This window comes from Amphiura filiformis, chromosome 10 (genome assembly GCF_039555335.1).
Source record: "Amphiura filiformis chromosome 10, Afil_fr2py, whole genome shotgun sequence".
Taxonomy (NCBI): domain Eukaryota; kingdom Metazoa; phylum Echinodermata; class Ophiuroidea; order Amphilepidida; family Amphiuridae; genus Amphiura; species Amphiura filiformis.
In genome coordinates this window covers 41,581,789-41,597,227 of record NC_092637.1, presented here as the reverse complement: position 1 = coordinate 41,597,227, position 15,439 = coordinate 41,581,789, and the positions used below count along the sequence as shown (strand labels likewise).

General features: G+C 37.6%; 5 protein-coding genes and 1 pseudogene across 5 annotated transcripts; 5 read left to right on the top strand and 1 right to left on the bottom strand.

The window, feature by feature from the left end:
* Nucleotides 1–20: 20 nt before the first annotated feature.
* On the top strand, nt 21–814 carry LOC140162871 (histone H3, embryonic). Its single transcript, XM_072186174.1, has one exon. It carries the CDS (start codon nt 289–291, stop codon nt 697–699), a length of 411 nt encoding a protein of 136 aa, XP_072042275.1. The 5' UTR covers nt 21–288; the 3' UTR covers nt 700–814.
* Nucleotides 815–1,170: 356 nt separating this feature from the next.
* On the top strand, nt 1,171–2,543 carry LOC140162231 (uncharacterized). Its single transcript, XM_072185487.1, has one exon. It carries the CDS (start codon nt 1,540–1,542, stop codon nt 2,155–2,157), a length of 618 nt encoding a protein of 205 aa, XP_072041588.1. The 5' UTR covers nt 1,171–1,539; the 3' UTR covers nt 2,158–2,543.
* Nucleotides 2,544–2,689: 146 nt separating this feature from the next.
* Nucleotides 2,690–3,263, bottom strand: LOC140162230 (histone H2A-like). Its single transcript, XM_072185486.1, has one exon. It carries the CDS (start codon nt 3,121–3,123, stop codon nt 2,749–2,751), a length of 375 nt encoding a protein of 124 aa, XP_072041587.1. The 5' UTR covers nt 3,124–3,263; the 3' UTR covers nt 2,690–2,748.
* A 575-nt stretch (nt 3,264–3,838) lies between these two features.
* LOC140162229 (late histone H2B.2.1-like) lies at nt 3,839–4,275 on the top strand (annotated as a pseudogene).
* Nucleotides 4,276–4,905: 630 nt separating this feature from the next.
* On the top strand, nt 4,906–5,399 carry LOC140162228 (histone H4). Its single transcript, XM_072185485.1, has one exon. The coding sequence runs from the start codon at nt 5,006–5,008 to the stop codon at nt 5,315–5,317; it is 312 nt and encodes a 103-aa protein (XP_072041586.1). The 5' UTR covers nt 4,906–5,005; the 3' UTR covers nt 5,318–5,399.
* A 155-nt stretch (nt 5,400–5,554) lies between these two features.
* On the top strand, nt 5,555–6,155 carry LOC140162227 (histone H3, embryonic-like). The gene has a single exon (XM_072185484.1). The coding sequence runs from the start codon at nt 5,691–5,693 to the stop codon at nt 6,099–6,101; it is 411 nt and encodes a 136-aa protein (XP_072041585.1). The 5' UTR covers nt 5,555–5,690; the 3' UTR covers nt 6,102–6,155.
* Nucleotides 6,156–15,439: the final 9,284 nt, after the last annotated feature.

The following is a 15,439-nucleotide window of genomic DNA, read 5'->3' as shown; positions in this document are numbered from 1 at the left end:
AAAGTCGGTGTAAACTTTGCTAATTTCTGTCATGAATATTGAATTGTGCCTAAATATCTGCCATGTTTATCGAAAATATAAAATAGCAATGCCAAATCTATCGTGCATGCATGCTGCGCGGCTCGTTGTCCAATCAGATGATCGATTCTGTCGTCCAATCAGGAACCGCGGTGAACCCACCAATGACCGAAGAGGTGCAAACTCTTCGCCCGGAAACCGACCGGTATATAAAGGGTCTCGTTTACGCTGAACTTTATTCAATATTCATTGATACGTTGAAACGAAATCATGGCTCGTACAAAGCAAACCGCACGTAAATCTACTGGAGGAAAGGCTCCACGCAAGCAGCTTGCCACCAAGGCAGCTCGCAAATCAGCACCAGCAACCGGCGGTGTGAAGAAACCACATCGTTACAGGCCAGGTACAGTGGCGCTTCGTGAGATCCGTCGCTACCAGAAGAGCACCGAGCTCCTCATCCGCAAGCTACCGTTCCAGCGGCTGGTCCGTGAAATCGCCCAAGACTTCAAGACGGAGCTGCGCTTCCAGAGTTCTGCCGTCATGGCCCTGCAGGAGGCAAGCGAAGCATACTTGGTTGGCCTCTTTGAAGATACCAACCTGTGTGCAATCCATGCCAAGCGTGTGACCATCATGCCGAAAGACATCCAGCTGGCACGCCGCATCCGTGGAGAGCGCGCATAAGCGGAAAAACTCTTCAAAATTCAAACGGCTCTTTTCAGAGCCACCACAACTTCAAAAAAGAGAGATGACAATGTGTTAGTAAAGTAATAGACATAAAGTAAATAGAAAAATAGAGTAAATAGAAAATCAAGTAAAGTAAACAAATAATACAGATAAATATAGCAATATGGTAGAACAAGGCGGTAAGACGGCATGGAATTTGAAAAATCACTTATTATACTAGGCCTATTACATTTCTGAAAGTACACACATGTCAATGTTGTGCTTATAAAATCAAAAGTTCCATACTAGAATAGTTGTCGGATGGGATGATGGGGAGATACATGTTGTGTTTTATACCATCTCCTTTGGGAACTCTAAATGTAGCATAGCGCATGGATTTGAAAACAATTTAAAGTTCCTCTGGTTGAATAAACTCGTGTTTTTATTATGGTGAAGGAGTATGTAACAGTTTTGTTTGACAGGGCAAACATCATGAAAATGTTGGGTCACATAGGTGTTATTTTAATACATGCACGACCAATCCGTTCTGTCATTAGCGAAAATAAACCGATGCATAGTCGCAAAGTGTAAAATAAGATTGTGCACATTTATCTCTAAACGTATCCGTCATTTGAAAGTAATCTGAAAGGTTTATTTGTGTAGAAATTGCATTTTTTGGCTTGACATCAAGCACAGCTTGTGGGGAAATGAACCAAAAATGGCGCTGCACGAGATCACGAATCCGGCGATTTCACGCACGTCCGCAATGATGATATAGAAGTCGCATCGCAACAGCGTGTACTTTATTACTGTTGTTTCACTAGTTGAAAAACGTGCAAGATACTCATATCGTCAACCATGGCTACTGCTCAGAAAACCAAGAAGGTCGCTAAGCCCCGTGCTCATCCACCATGTCCTGACATGGTCGTCGCCGCCGTCGGTGCTCTGAAAGAAAAGAAAGGGTCGTCTGTTTCAGCCATCAAGAAATACATCGCTGCAAACTACAAGTGCGACATTGAGAAGCTGAACTCGCACATCAACAAAGCCTTGAAGTCTTGTGTAACCAAGGGCAGCCTGGTCCAGGTAAAAGGACAGGGAGCCAGTGGTTCTTTCAAACTGGGAACCAAGAAAGCTGACGCAGAAAAGGAAAAGGCGATTAAGGCTAAAGCAGCAGCACGCAAGAAGGCAGCCGCCGAAAAGAAGAAGGAGAAAAGAGAGGCAGCAAAGGTCAAGAAAGCAGCTAAGCTGAAGGCAAAGAAGGAGGCAGCAAAGGCAAAGAAGACAGCAGCAACAAAGAAGACTGTCAAGAAGACGACAACGAAGAAGAAGTCTACAAAGAAAGCCGCTAAGAAAGTCACACCAAAGAAGACTGCAAAGCCAGCGAAGAAAGCAGCGACAAAGAAGCCAGCAAAGAAAACACCTGTTAAGAAGAAGACTGCCACGAAGACAAAGAAGACAGCACCCAAGAAGAAGTAAACCTGTGTCACCGCAGTGTCAAAAACAAACGGCTCTTTTCAGAGCCACCACATTTTCCAAAATGAGATAATGGTCCTTTAAGTGTCAAAGCACTGTAGTAATAAAAACAAACGTAGATTAAATGAATGTCAGTCAATATGTAAACAATATGTAATTATTAGGACAGGGGGAAAAAATGAAATGAAAGTGTTTAGCTTCATTCGTCTTGCAAAATATTGTAAGTAGCTAAAATGACGGACGCTGAATGTGTAAAAAGGAGAGTGTAAATAAAATGACAACAACTATGTGGCAAATACTTGATTTCTTCATACTGAACACAAATTGCTATATGATACAGTCATGTTCAAACAACACTAGATACAAAATCACAATACCGATAGGCATTATTAACTTTATAGTGTGACGCGCGTAATATAATAGTAATGTTTGTTTATTTATTTATAAAGACTAGTTATTACTTATAGTATTAAAGACCTTACTTTAACTATCTTAATATTTATTTATATCTTGTATACAACACAATCATCTCTTTTTGGGAGTTTTGGTGGCTCTGAAAAGAGCCGTTTGTTTATGGGGGAAAATGACAGAAGTCTATTTCGCCTTGGTGGTCTTCTTCGGTAGAAGTACAGCCTGGATGTTCGGGAGGACACCACCTTGTGCGATGGTGACACCGCTGAGTAGCTTGTTCAACTCTTCGTCGTTGCGGATGGCAAGTTGTAAGTGACGCGGGTTGATTCTTGTCTTCTTGTTGTCTCGGGCAGCATTACCGGCCAACTCCAGGATCTCAGCAGCCAGATACTCCATCACAGCAGCCAAATAAACTGGGGCACCAGCTCCCACACGCTCAGCATAGTTGCCTTTGCGCAAGAAACGGTGTACACGACCGACTGGAAACTGCAGTCCAGCTCTTGAAGATCGGCTCTTGGCCTTAGATCTTGCTTTTCCTCCTTTACCACGTCCAGACATGTTTAACAGATTTGTATAGCTTGCTAGGTCAGATCAAACTGAATGGCGAAACACATCCGCCGATCTGCTTATATACCACTTCGGGCGGATCCTGCCACATTGCACTCGCCCGGAAATCGACCAATCAGCTTGCGCCGTGCATTCGGCGCAGTGTTGTGTCCGCAAAGTTCAACAGGTATGGGGTTTTGTCTCTATGTGCCTGCATTCTCAAATCATTCGATTAAACCTGGCAAATATCAATTTTATGTAAACGCTATTTCTTCGCATCCTTGATCTTCATCCTACGTCCTTGATCCTTGATCTTTGCCTTCAAATTCACACCAAATTCACACCAAATCACTCTTTGTCACTATGGGAACTACAACGGGTTTAAAAAAAAAAGAGAGAGAGAGAAAATGTATCTCTTTTCTTTTTTTCTTTTCCTTGTTGTATTTTTGTTTGTTTTTTTATTGCGGCAATTTTGTTAATAAATTTGCATGCGTTCAGTTTTCTTTTTTTTTTTTTTTTTTTTTTTTTTTTTTTTTTTTTTTTGTATCTTCTTCAAAATAGATTTGTGATAAATTAATTCAATAATAATGATAACTTGGGAAATGTTTGAAAGCGTTCTATATGAATCAGCCCCACACAGGCAAGCGGGAAATTAATAGGCCGCCCTTTACGCAGGATCCGTTTTGGATCCCTAATTTGCATACGAGTCGATATAAATACGACCGCGCGGCAACTTCCGCAATCATTCTAGTGTCTGACTCTAGTGCGTAAACATGTCTCCCAAAGCAAGTGGTAAAGGTGCGAAGAAAGCAGGAAAGGCTCGGGGTCGCCCAGCCGGGGTTGCTGGTAAAAGACGTAGGCGCAGAAAGGAAAGCTACGGTATCTACATCTACAAGGTGTTGAAGCAGGTTCATCCAGACACTGGTATATCAAGCCGTGCCATGAGCATCATGAACAGTTTCGTCAACGACATCTTCGAGCGCATCGCCGGGAAGCTTCTCGCCTAGCTAATTACAACAAGAAATCCACGATCAGCAGCCGAGAGGTACAGACCGCTGTCCGCCTTCTTCTACCTGGAGAGCTGGCCAAACACGCTGTCAGCGAAGGCACAAAGGCTGTCACCAAATATACAACCTCCAAGTAAATGTGCTTTACATAAAAACAAACGGCTCTTTTCAGAGCCACCACAAGTTCCAAAAAGAGATATGATTATTGTGTTGTAAATATGTTAAGACTTTCATTGCTTTTATTCAATAAAACTAGTTCAAATATTCAATAAAACTATATAAAATCAGTAGACCAATACAAACATATTATTGATATAAAGATTGTATAACGTTTAAACACTGGAAGATGAATTTGATGAATAGAGTGAAATATGTGAAAGAATTAATTGCACATCGTTGGTGACACAAAATCTGACATTAAGATGGGTATGAAACACCTCAGTTTGGGTAGGCGCTGCTCTTTACAAGTTGTTAGTAAGTGTTAATATCATTCAATGTATGTAGAGCATGAAAAAGTGCGTACTTAGTATATAAGACGCAAGTAAGTCGAAGAACAAGCCAAACCAAATGTCATAATTTAATTTATCTGCGACGATTTTTTTTCTTCTTTTTTTTCTTTCTTCTTCTTCTTCTTCTTCTTCTTCTTCTTTTTATCTATCATTAGCATTACTTGTATTACTGTTAGTATTAATTCTCGTTTCGTTTATAATTCAGTGGACATATTACGAAGACACACTTGAGATCGGGTTTCGCCCTCTGCGACTCGCCCTCTACGACAGGTGAAGTTTTTCACTCACGTCCGCAATAGCTTGGTTTATGAAGCGCGAGGTGCAGTCGGAAGTTCATTCTGTTCTTGATCAGCAAACAAGCACAAACAACCGATAACAATGTCTGGCCGTGGTAAAGGAGGAAAGGGACTTGGAAAAGGTGGCGCCAAACGTCATCGCAAGGTCTTGCGTGATAACATCCAGGGTATCACCAAACCAGCTATCCGCCGTTTGGCCCGTCGAGGTGGTGTGAAACGTATCTCTGGTCTTATCTATGAAGAGACCCGTGGTGTGTTGAAAGTCTTCCTCGAGAATGTCATCCGTGATGCAGTTACATATTGCGAGCATGCCAAGAGAAAGACGGTTACAGCAATGGACGTCGTCTACGCTCTGAAACGCCAAGGGCGTACCTTGTACGGATTCGGCGGTTAAACTCAAGAAACTACCGCTTCCCTAAAAACAAACGGCTCTTTTCAGAGCCACCATTACTTCCAAAAAGAGAAATGAAATTGTGTCTAAGTAAATATATAAATAAATGAATTCGTTAATAAATAGATAGATAGTTAACTGAATACAGAGTAATAATTGAACATAAGATAAGAAACAGAAAGAAACCGACAAAATAATAAGCTGCGCGGCTCGTTGTCCAATCAGATGATCGATTCTGTCGTCCAATCAGGAACCGCGGTGAACCCACCAATGACCGAAGAGGTGCAAACTCTTCGCCCGGAAACCGACCGGTATATAAAGGGTCTCGTTTACGCTGAACTTTATTCAATATTCATTGATACGTTGAAACGAAATCATGGCTCGTACAAAGCAAACCGCACGTAAATCTACTGGAGGAAAGGCTCCACGCAAGCAGCTTGCCACCAAGGCAGCTCGCAAATCAGCACCAGCAACCGGCGGTGTGAAGAAACCACATCGTTACATTCAAGGTACAGTGGCGCTTCGTGAGATCCGTCGCTACCAGAAGAGCACCGAGCTCCTCATCCGCAAGCTACCGTTCCAGCGGCTGGTCCGTGAAATCGCCCAAGACTTCAAGACGGAGCTGCGCTTCCAGAGTTCTGCCGTCATGGCCCTGCAGGAGGCAAGCGAAGCATACTTTGTTGGCCTCTTTGAAGATACCAACCTGTGTGCAATCCATGCCAAGCGTGTGACCATCATGCCGAAAGACATCCAGCTGGCACGCCGCATCCGTGGAGAGCGCGCATAAGCGGAAAAACTCTTCAAAATTCAAACGGCTCTTTTCAGAGCCACCACAACTTGAGAGATGACAATGTGTTAGTAAAGTAATAGACATAAAGTAAATAGAAAAATAGAGTAAATAGAAAATCAAGTAAAGTAAACAAATAATACAGATAAATATAGCAATATGGTAGAACAAGGCGGTAAGACGGCATGGAATTTGAAAAATCACTTATTATACTAGGCTATTACATTTCTGAAAGTACACACATGTCAATGTTGTGCTTATAAAATCAAAAGTTCCATACTAGAATAGTTGTCGGATGGGATGATGGGGAGATACATGTTGTGTTTTATACCATCTCCTTTGGGAACTCTAAATGTAGCATAGCGCATGGATTTGAAAACAATTTAAAGTTCCTCTGGTTGAATAAACTCGTGTTTTTTATTATGGTGAAGGGAGTATGTAACAGTTTTGTTTGACAGGGCAAACATCATGAAAATGTTGGGTCACATAGGTGTTATTTTAATACATGCACGACCAATCCGTTCTGTCATTAGCGAAAATAAACCGATGCATAGTCGCAAAGTGTAAAATAAGATTATGCACATTTATGAGCTATGTGAGACCCCGGATATCAAGAAAGGACGCACCGTTTTGCGCATGCGCATAGTACGGATTTCCCGACTTTGAGCATGCTCATTTCAGTGATATCTCGACTTTGCGCACGTAATTAATTAAGATGCGCATTTGAACGAATTCCCTAGTTTGCGCAGCCGAACTTCCGATTTTTGAGCAGCGTGCGCAAACTGGGAATTTCTTTGATATGCGCATGCTCAAACAGCCGAATTTCCGAGTTTGAGCAGCCTGCAAACTAGGAATTTCCTTGCAAAGCATGAAGGAATTTCCTTGAAATGAGCATCATGATCACGGACGGTACAACTGTCAAAACGGAGGAAATTATTGCTCTGAGATTTAATTTTGCTTTCTATCATCAGAATTGTATATTATTATTATTATTATTATTATTATATTATTATTATTATTATTATTATTATTATTATTATTATTATTATTATTATTGTTATTATTATTTATTATTATTATTGTTGTTATTATTTTTATTATTCTTATTATTCTTATTATATTATTATTATTATTATTAGTGTTATTAATATTATTATAAATATACTGTGGTTTTATTATTGATATAAGCCGGCCTATTTGTATTATAATAAAAGTCACATTGGAGAATTTAATTTGTTTATATTATTATTCTCTTTCTTCTGTTACTTATGTATTTATAATGTATCTTTTATCTATTTATAGGCTGTTTATTTATTTACTATCATAACATATTTGATCATTTATTGATTTATTATTATTTACTTAGTTGTTCATCTAACAAAATAAGTACCTTTTTGGGGAACTATATTGGTTATAATAATAAATTAATGATAAACAATACAGGAAAGGATACCATAACATTTGTCCACTTGACAAGGTGATTAGCGCAATGTCACGTTATATAATAGGAACAATAGCTGAATGGCTAGGATATTGAATTCTTTGGTATTAATCATTCACCGGGGTGCTATTATTAATCAATGGAATCTGTATAATATATATAAAATCAATGGATTCTATAATTTAACCAGATTCTTATCATTGATAAAAAAAAATTAAAATCAGCCACCTTTCTTTTGTATGAAAATGTTTAATAAATCATAGACAGTAACACGGTAACACCATGGCTGTCGAAAGATTAAAAAAAAGTTCAAAATGAAATCACATTTCTAAGCCCCTATATCACTAAACTTGAATGTTTAACATGTTTGAGTATATTGAGGGATAGTGCTTATAGTACTAAGAAAAAAAAAGAAGGAAGGAAGAAAAAAAAGAAACTTGAGGAATAAAAAAAAAAAGATGGGTTTCCTGTCCATTCAGTCTTTTCGATATCCCGATTTTAGATGAAAAGAAAGGAAACAAACAAATCCGCCCTTCAAAATATAATAATTAGCCCGATTTTAGATGAAAAGAAAGGAAACAAACGAATCCGCCCTTGAAAATATAATAATTAGTCCGATTTTAGATGAAAAGAAAGGAAGAAAAACAAATGAAAGAAAGAAAATCAGTTCAAAACTGTTTAATATTATACAATAACTCATAACATCCATGCTAAAAAAGACAAAACAATGTTTTGTTAAAACATGGAATACAATTAAAAGAAAGTCACTGAAAGAGAGAAAACAAATAAGAAAGAAATATAATTTAATTTTCTAATTTGAAAAAGAAAGTCACCCCTTTACAAAGATCTTAATTAATTATCTAATTAAACGATGCTATTGTACAGTCTACAGCCTGACCATGCCCACGGCATAAAACGACCAACTTCTGTGCTTCCAAATCTGGGTATTTGATATACCCAGATATGGAAGACCTATGTGGGCGCGTGAACAGGAAAAATAACGAGTTATGAAGTTTAAAATGAAATATATATATTATCACTAAACGCATTATATAATGCAATCACTTTGTAAACATGTTTGAATGCTGAACATGTTTGAGTATATTGAAGGATAGTATTTAAAGAGAAAGAAAAAAAAAACACCAAAAAGACAAAGCAATGTTTTGTTAAAAATGTGGACTAAAAGTAAAAGAAAGTCACTGAAAGAGAGAAAATAAATAAGAAAGAAATATATTTTTATTTGAAAAATAAAGTCATCCCCTTATGGATGCTATTATAGGGCATGCAGTATACAGCCTGGTCTACACACGGCATAAAACGACCCACCATACTGCAGTTACTGTCCGTTTTCCTATACACAATACACAGTGCTCTTTCCCATTGACGAGTGACCTCTACAAATAGCCCTATGTTAACAGTATGGGGATATGACTAGTTAACGTCGCTGTGTGAAAATAACCGGCCAATATTAAAAGTACTCTTCTAAAGTTCTAGAAAATATAGTTTTTAACATGTCCTAAATTTTAGCTAATTTAGATGTTTGGAAATATTCGTACTTTGGTGTTTTAGTTAATGTTATAGGTAATAGTACATTGCCTAGTTAACGTCGCTGTGTGAAAAATAACCGGCCAATATTAAAAGTACTCTTCTAAAATTCTAGACAATATAGTTTTGTAACATGTCCTAAATTTTTAGCTAATTTAGGTGTTTGGAGAGGGTCGTACTTTTGTGTTTTAGGAAAGACATGTAAACGACAGATAACACCAAAATTATGAAGAAATTATTTCCAAACCGTGTTAAGTCAAAAAATCATTATGTTGCTCATTTTCAAGAATGCTGGTTTACAAAAAGCACGCCATTGTCTGATTTCGTGAACAAAGCCACACATAACATTGTTTCCTTTCGTTTCCTTTATAATCGGTTACCCAACTGAAGCTATGAATACCAGCTTTATTGCGATATCGCACATGAAAACAGTCACTTGTGCACAACCAGAGAAGATCCGATTTAATCAGTTGAGCTGTTTCAATGAGTGTTATCTTGGTTTAATAGCTTTTAATGGGGTTAAGTCCTGCAAAGGTCGAGATGAATTCTACTGTAGACATGACTGCATCATGCTTTATGCTTCCAAATCTGGGTATTTGATATACCCAGATATGGAAGACCTATGTGAGAGCGTGAACAAGAAAAATAACGAGTTATATGATGTTTAAAATAAAATATATCGCTAAACACATTATTGCAATCACTTTTTTAACATGTTTAAATGTTGAACATGTTGTAGTGTAGAAAGAAAGAAAGAAAGAAAGAAAGAAAAGAAAAAGAAAGAAAGAAAGAAAGAAAGAAAGAAAAAAAGAAAGAAAGAAAGAAAGAAAGAAAGAAAGAAAGAAAGAAAAAAACAAATAAGAAAGAAATATATTTTATTTCTTATTTGAAAAAGAAAGTCACCCCTTTACAAAGATCTTAATTAATTGTCTAATTAAAGGATGCTATTATACAGTCTACAGCCTGACCATGCACACGGTATAAAACGACCAACTTCTGTGCTTCCAAATCTGGGTATTTGATATACCCAGATATGGAAGACCTATGTGGGCGCGTGAACAGGAAAAATAACGAGCTATGAAGTTTAAAATGATATATATATTATCACTAAACGCATTATATAATGCAATCACTTTGTAAACATGTTTGAATGCTGAACATGTTGGAGTATAGGGATAGTATTTAGAAAGAATGAAAAAAAAAAAAACCCGGGGGCACTTCCATGACAGATATGCATCATGTGCCTCAGGATAGACCCCTTTTTCAAACCGGCTTGTACCCAATGACCCCCTTTTTGTGTTATGGTCCTACCTATTACCCAATGACCCCCTTAAAAAATTCATGCACTCAATGACCCCTTTTTCTATTTCCTGCTATACCCAATGACCCCCTTTTAATTCCCAAATTTAGGTGGTATTTGTGTTCTCCTCCAGAAATAATGAGATTTCCACATTTCCAAGGTGGCCAAGTTTTTTTACGCAGTTTGGCACTTATTTAGGTGTACTTAATGATACTCTTTTGGCAATCCTGTACTCAATGACTCCCATTTTACTTTTTGTTACCCCAATGACCATCCCTTTTTCAAAGTTTCATACCGAATGACCCCATTTTTATTCAGGTTGTGTACTGAATGACCCCATATTTTTGTAATTGTACATTTGACCTGGCCCCCTACCTTTAACATGGCCGAGGAACATCCCTGCCATTTCATTTAAAATTTGTCCACCTAGTAGAATTTGGAAGACATTTGCATACCCTACTCGAATTAACTTTCAAACTTTCCTCTTTGAAAAATGTATACGGGTCTGTAGGAAGCGGCCATATAATTATTTCCAATTTCCATGCAATGCAAGAATAAGAATTAATATACGAAATACTATAAATTGCACACAGGTGACAAATGGAGCAGAAACTGTGTCAAATTATGTCAATCACTGATTATATCTTGTCTCATATGAGAACTGTTATATCAGGCTCAAATATCTAGTGGCCCGTCGGGTCAGCATTGTTGGAAGTTATAGTGGCCCAATTCCGTACCGTTGCCGCCCAACCCCGGGGGGCTGAAGAAAATTTTGCCGCCCTTCCTCAACAGCCTGAAAAGGTTGACCCAATTTTTTTCTCGGTCGTTTGAAAAAGTGGTTTTCAGGTGCTATCGCCTTAAAAGCTGCAAATTTTGATGTAGGCCTAAAGTACCATTTTTTCAAAAAAATTTATGCTTTATCAATTTTTTCCGCCCTTTTGTATTTACTAATTCTTTTTGCCGCCCCTTCGTTTATGCCGCCCCTGTTTGGGCCGCCCTTCATTTTGGCCGCCCCTGCTTTTACCCCAGGGGCTGGCGCCCCAAAGCTCCCCACAAAAAATACGCGCATGCAAAATCCACTGGCGCAGGGCCACCGCTAAATTTGTCCCTGCCTATACGGGTGAAAATGATAATTGATAATGTAGTTATTATCAAATTTACATTCTAAAGTTATTATGTAGGCCTACAGGCGAATGCCATGTTGCATTCGTGACGTGAAAATACTATTATTCAACAAAGAATTAGGCCTGATTTATAAGCGCTTCTACCATGTTGACCGTGTCCAAACAGGGATTTCCCTTTTAATAAAGGAGCACCGCGCAATGCCGTATGTAGAATAGGCCTATCCATTGGTATATATTCAAAATAACTGTCAGAATAGTTAGATTGTACCCTTTTTCATAAATAAGTACGTGATTAATATTATAATAAATATAGGTGTGGTGTTTGCTAGAAATCAGTAATTTGCAAATAAAAACGACAATCAGGGGGTTAGCGACCTTTAATTTATGCAAAATTTACCATTAATGGCCAAGTTGACCTTCCCGTTTTCGGCTTGTGGCTAATCACGGCGTATTATAGACATTGTATGACTTACCGAAATATGTTAATAGGCCCTTTAATCAACATCGCCATTGATTTGACAATGATTGACAGACGAGATACAGATTAATTATACAGCATAATTATAAATCATATGTCAATCATTTGCATAGGCCTATCGTGATTTGGGTTTTATTTTTTTATATATAGGCCTCATAAAAGAAATAAGGAAAGAACATTATAAATATTATTTTGAACTTGACAATCTTTTAAAACTTGTGATTTGACCATATAGGCCTAAATGATCATGATAATTATGTGCATTTTAAAAAGAAAATGAAACAAATTTTCCAAATCTGGGTGTGTGAAATACTTCAAGTATAATTATATTGGGGATAAAGGGAAAAACAGAGTGCACCAAAGACGATAGAAACGCAGAAAGAAAAAGAAAGAAGAAAAGGGTTGTATATAAGTTGTTATGGTGAGACGTTCATGTTTTGTGATATGACATTTACAGTGATCTCTAAATATCGGTAGTTATCATATGGCATTATTATAAAGTCTCAAATTTATTTTCGACATTCTGCGCTTAAAAATCCATTAATGATGTAGGTCTAGATTGCTTATGTGCGTGTTTAGTATTTGTTTGGCGGGTGTGTGGCGAGTGTGGGGTGAGTGTACAGTAGGGGTGTGCTGGTTAGTTTATGTGATGAGACGCTTTTGTGATGCTTTATATGGTGAGCTCAAAATGCATTTTTCTGCATTCTGCGCTCAACATCTATAATACCGCGTGTATGTTTGTAGGATTGGGTGGGTGTGTGTGGGTTGTGTAAGGCGGATGGGTGTGTATTTTGTATTGTAGTTTTGATATGATAAGCCTTGGAATTTGGTGGTAGGGCCTATATGTAATGCTAGAAAGAACCATTTATAGACATGAAAAAGATTTTGCAAAGGCCAAAGAACCATTTTGTTTATGGGGTTCTTGCAATTTCTCATAAAACACACACTATTCTCTTTTAGCTGTGCTGTAATACCCTTTTCTGATATAGTTTAAAAGGGGAAATAATGTGCACGAAAAAAGATTGAAATACAGAAATAGAAATCAAAGCACCTATATCACGTAAGTTGCGTAAGTTTCGTATAGTTTCGTATATAGTTTGGTAATGTTTTATACATGTTCAGGGTGCAAAACAAATCTTTCACAACCTTTCATGATGTTTTCACCCTGGAACATGTATTAAACATTATAAAACCCTAAGAAACTATACGTAACTTTTTTGTATACATGTTGAGGGGCCAAGTGGACTTACGGTCTTCTTGCGCTCAGGTCTTCACTTGGTGAAAGAATCAGATGCTTTTAGCTCTTCACCAAATGACCCTATCATGCCAGCCTGATCGTGCAAACGATGAACTGGACCACTGGCTTCCAAATCTGAGTGTTTGATATACCTAGATAGGGAAGACTTATTATGTGCGCGCGTGAACAGGAAAAATAACGAATTCTGGAGTTTAAAATAAAATCAAAACCGGCGCTATATCACTAAACACGTTATTGTCGACCAATTCGTAAACATTTAATTAAATGCTAAACAAGAAAGATTTTTGTCTATTCCGGTGATTTCAAACATTAAGTTGACCGATTCCAGTTGAAGCTTTGACATTGTTTAGACATTAAATAATGTCAAAAATCCGCATGAGGCATGTGTTGAAAAACATTAAAACGATCGTAGGCCTACATTTAATGACTTCATCTCTTGACCCCGGGCTCATGACAGTTGCACACCATTATCAAATTGAAGGAGAAAAAGAAAGATAGAACTAGAAAGAAAGAGAAATAGAAAAAAAAAGAAATTTAAGAAAGAAAAACAGAAATTTAAGAAAGAAAGAAAAGAAATTTAAAAAATAATCAAAGACAGAAATTAAAGAAAAGAAAGAAATGAAGACCTTAATATGGAAAGAAACTTAAGAAAGAAGGACACTCGAGGAAAGAATTGGAGAATTTGAGCTTTTCACCAAATGACCATGCATGTACGTACTAGGCTATATAGGCCTAATAATATATCGAGCTGTAACCAATGACTGGGGAACTCACCACAGTGTGAGGAGGAGATGGTCCAGAACGCCGATGTAACCTGTCAATCTTAATTATGTCATGGCCCTGAAAAAACCCAAAATAGTATGTTTTAGACCATGGTCTAAATATGCACAACTTTGTTCCAATACGTATGCTCCTTTAAGAAACGACTCACTCACAGGAAAGGATATACTTATAGACTTTTAGCATTTCAAAACTTTAAAAGAAGGACTCAAATCCTCTGAACATGCTGATGAAAGAGTCAGAGGATTTGAGCTTTTCACCAAATGACCCTATACTATACTACACTCCTCAAAAGATTTAAAAGTTCAGATGAAAAATTATCAGCATTTTTGAAAACAAAGGATATGATGATAATATTATTGATAATTGTGCTAGATCTTTCAAAAGGCAAAAGTAGCATCGGGCCTAAAAGTAGGTTCTATAAGACTCGTGATCATGACATGACACTCGGCTAAGCAAACTTGACTTTCATGTACGTGCGTTTTTCACACAAGCACGATCCGAAATTATATGGTTATAATGATGCATCCTATCACACTAGCCTATACACAAATCGGATAATCCACTAAGTATTTTGAAATGAAATGCTCAAATAATATTAGTAATACATCAGATATCGATAATAACTCAAAAAAGCCTACATGACAAGGTATTAAAGTGAAATAACCCTTCTGGCTATTTTAGTCCGAATATTACATTATCTCTATATTTCACTATTCGAACATTTAGGCCTACCGGCTATTTCATCAAAAGACTCTACCATCAACCTGTAAACCTCGGCATGCATAGATGTAGGCATAGGGAGTGGGAATATTTGTGTGTAGGCCCAATATACTGGTCCCGGGATAGGGCCTATATATAGGCCTATATATGATATATCAAAATGAATCGATGCACGCAAACGGTACTGTTTCTTGTTTTGTTTTTAAAAATTTTGTTCTTAACAATTTGCCATTCGTATAGTCTTTGAACGTCATCAGAGCTTTCAACATGATTAAAATATACTAATTTATTTATTTATAAAAACGACTGCAAAAAGAGACTAGGTCGTGCGCAAACTAGGAAATTCCCATGAATGCGCAGATGCTCAAAACATAGATTTCCTGAGTTTGAGCACGATGCGCAAAACATAGATTTCCCGAGTTTGAGCATGATGCGCAAACTCAGGAAATCAAAAGGACGCAGCTTTTAAGAGCTGCGCATATCAAGGAATTGCTGGGTTTGAGCAGCTTTGGGATGCGCAAACTCATGATATCACCATTTCCCGCATGCGCATTTTTCTGCGTAAACTCATGAAATACGGTATATTACATACATGCATTTATCTCTAAACGTATCCGTCATTTGAAAGTAATCTGAAAGGTTTATTTGTGTAGAAATTGCATTTTTTGGCTTGACATCAAGCACAGCTT

Bases quoted from the DNA above. Each gene is read 5' to 3' on its own strand.
- LOC140162871 (XM_072186174.1), top strand. From the start codon at position 289: ATGGCTCGTACAAAGCAAACCGCACGTAAATCTACTGGAGGAAAGGCT.
- LOC140162231 (XM_072185487.1), top strand. From the start codon at position 1,540: ATGGCTACTGCTCAGAAAACCAAGAAGGTCGCTAAGCCCCGTGCTCAT.
- LOC140162230 (XM_072185486.1), bottom strand. From the start codon at position 3,123: ATGTCTGGACGTGGTAAAGGAGGAAAAGCAAGATCTAAGGCCAAGAGC.
- LOC140162228 (XM_072185485.1), top strand. From the start codon at position 5,006: ATGTCTGGCCGTGGTAAAGGAGGAAAGGGACTTGGAAAAGGTGGCGCC.
- LOC140162227 (XM_072185484.1), top strand. From the start codon at position 5,691: ATGGCTCGTACAAAGCAAACCGCACGTAAATCTACTGGAGGAAAGGCT.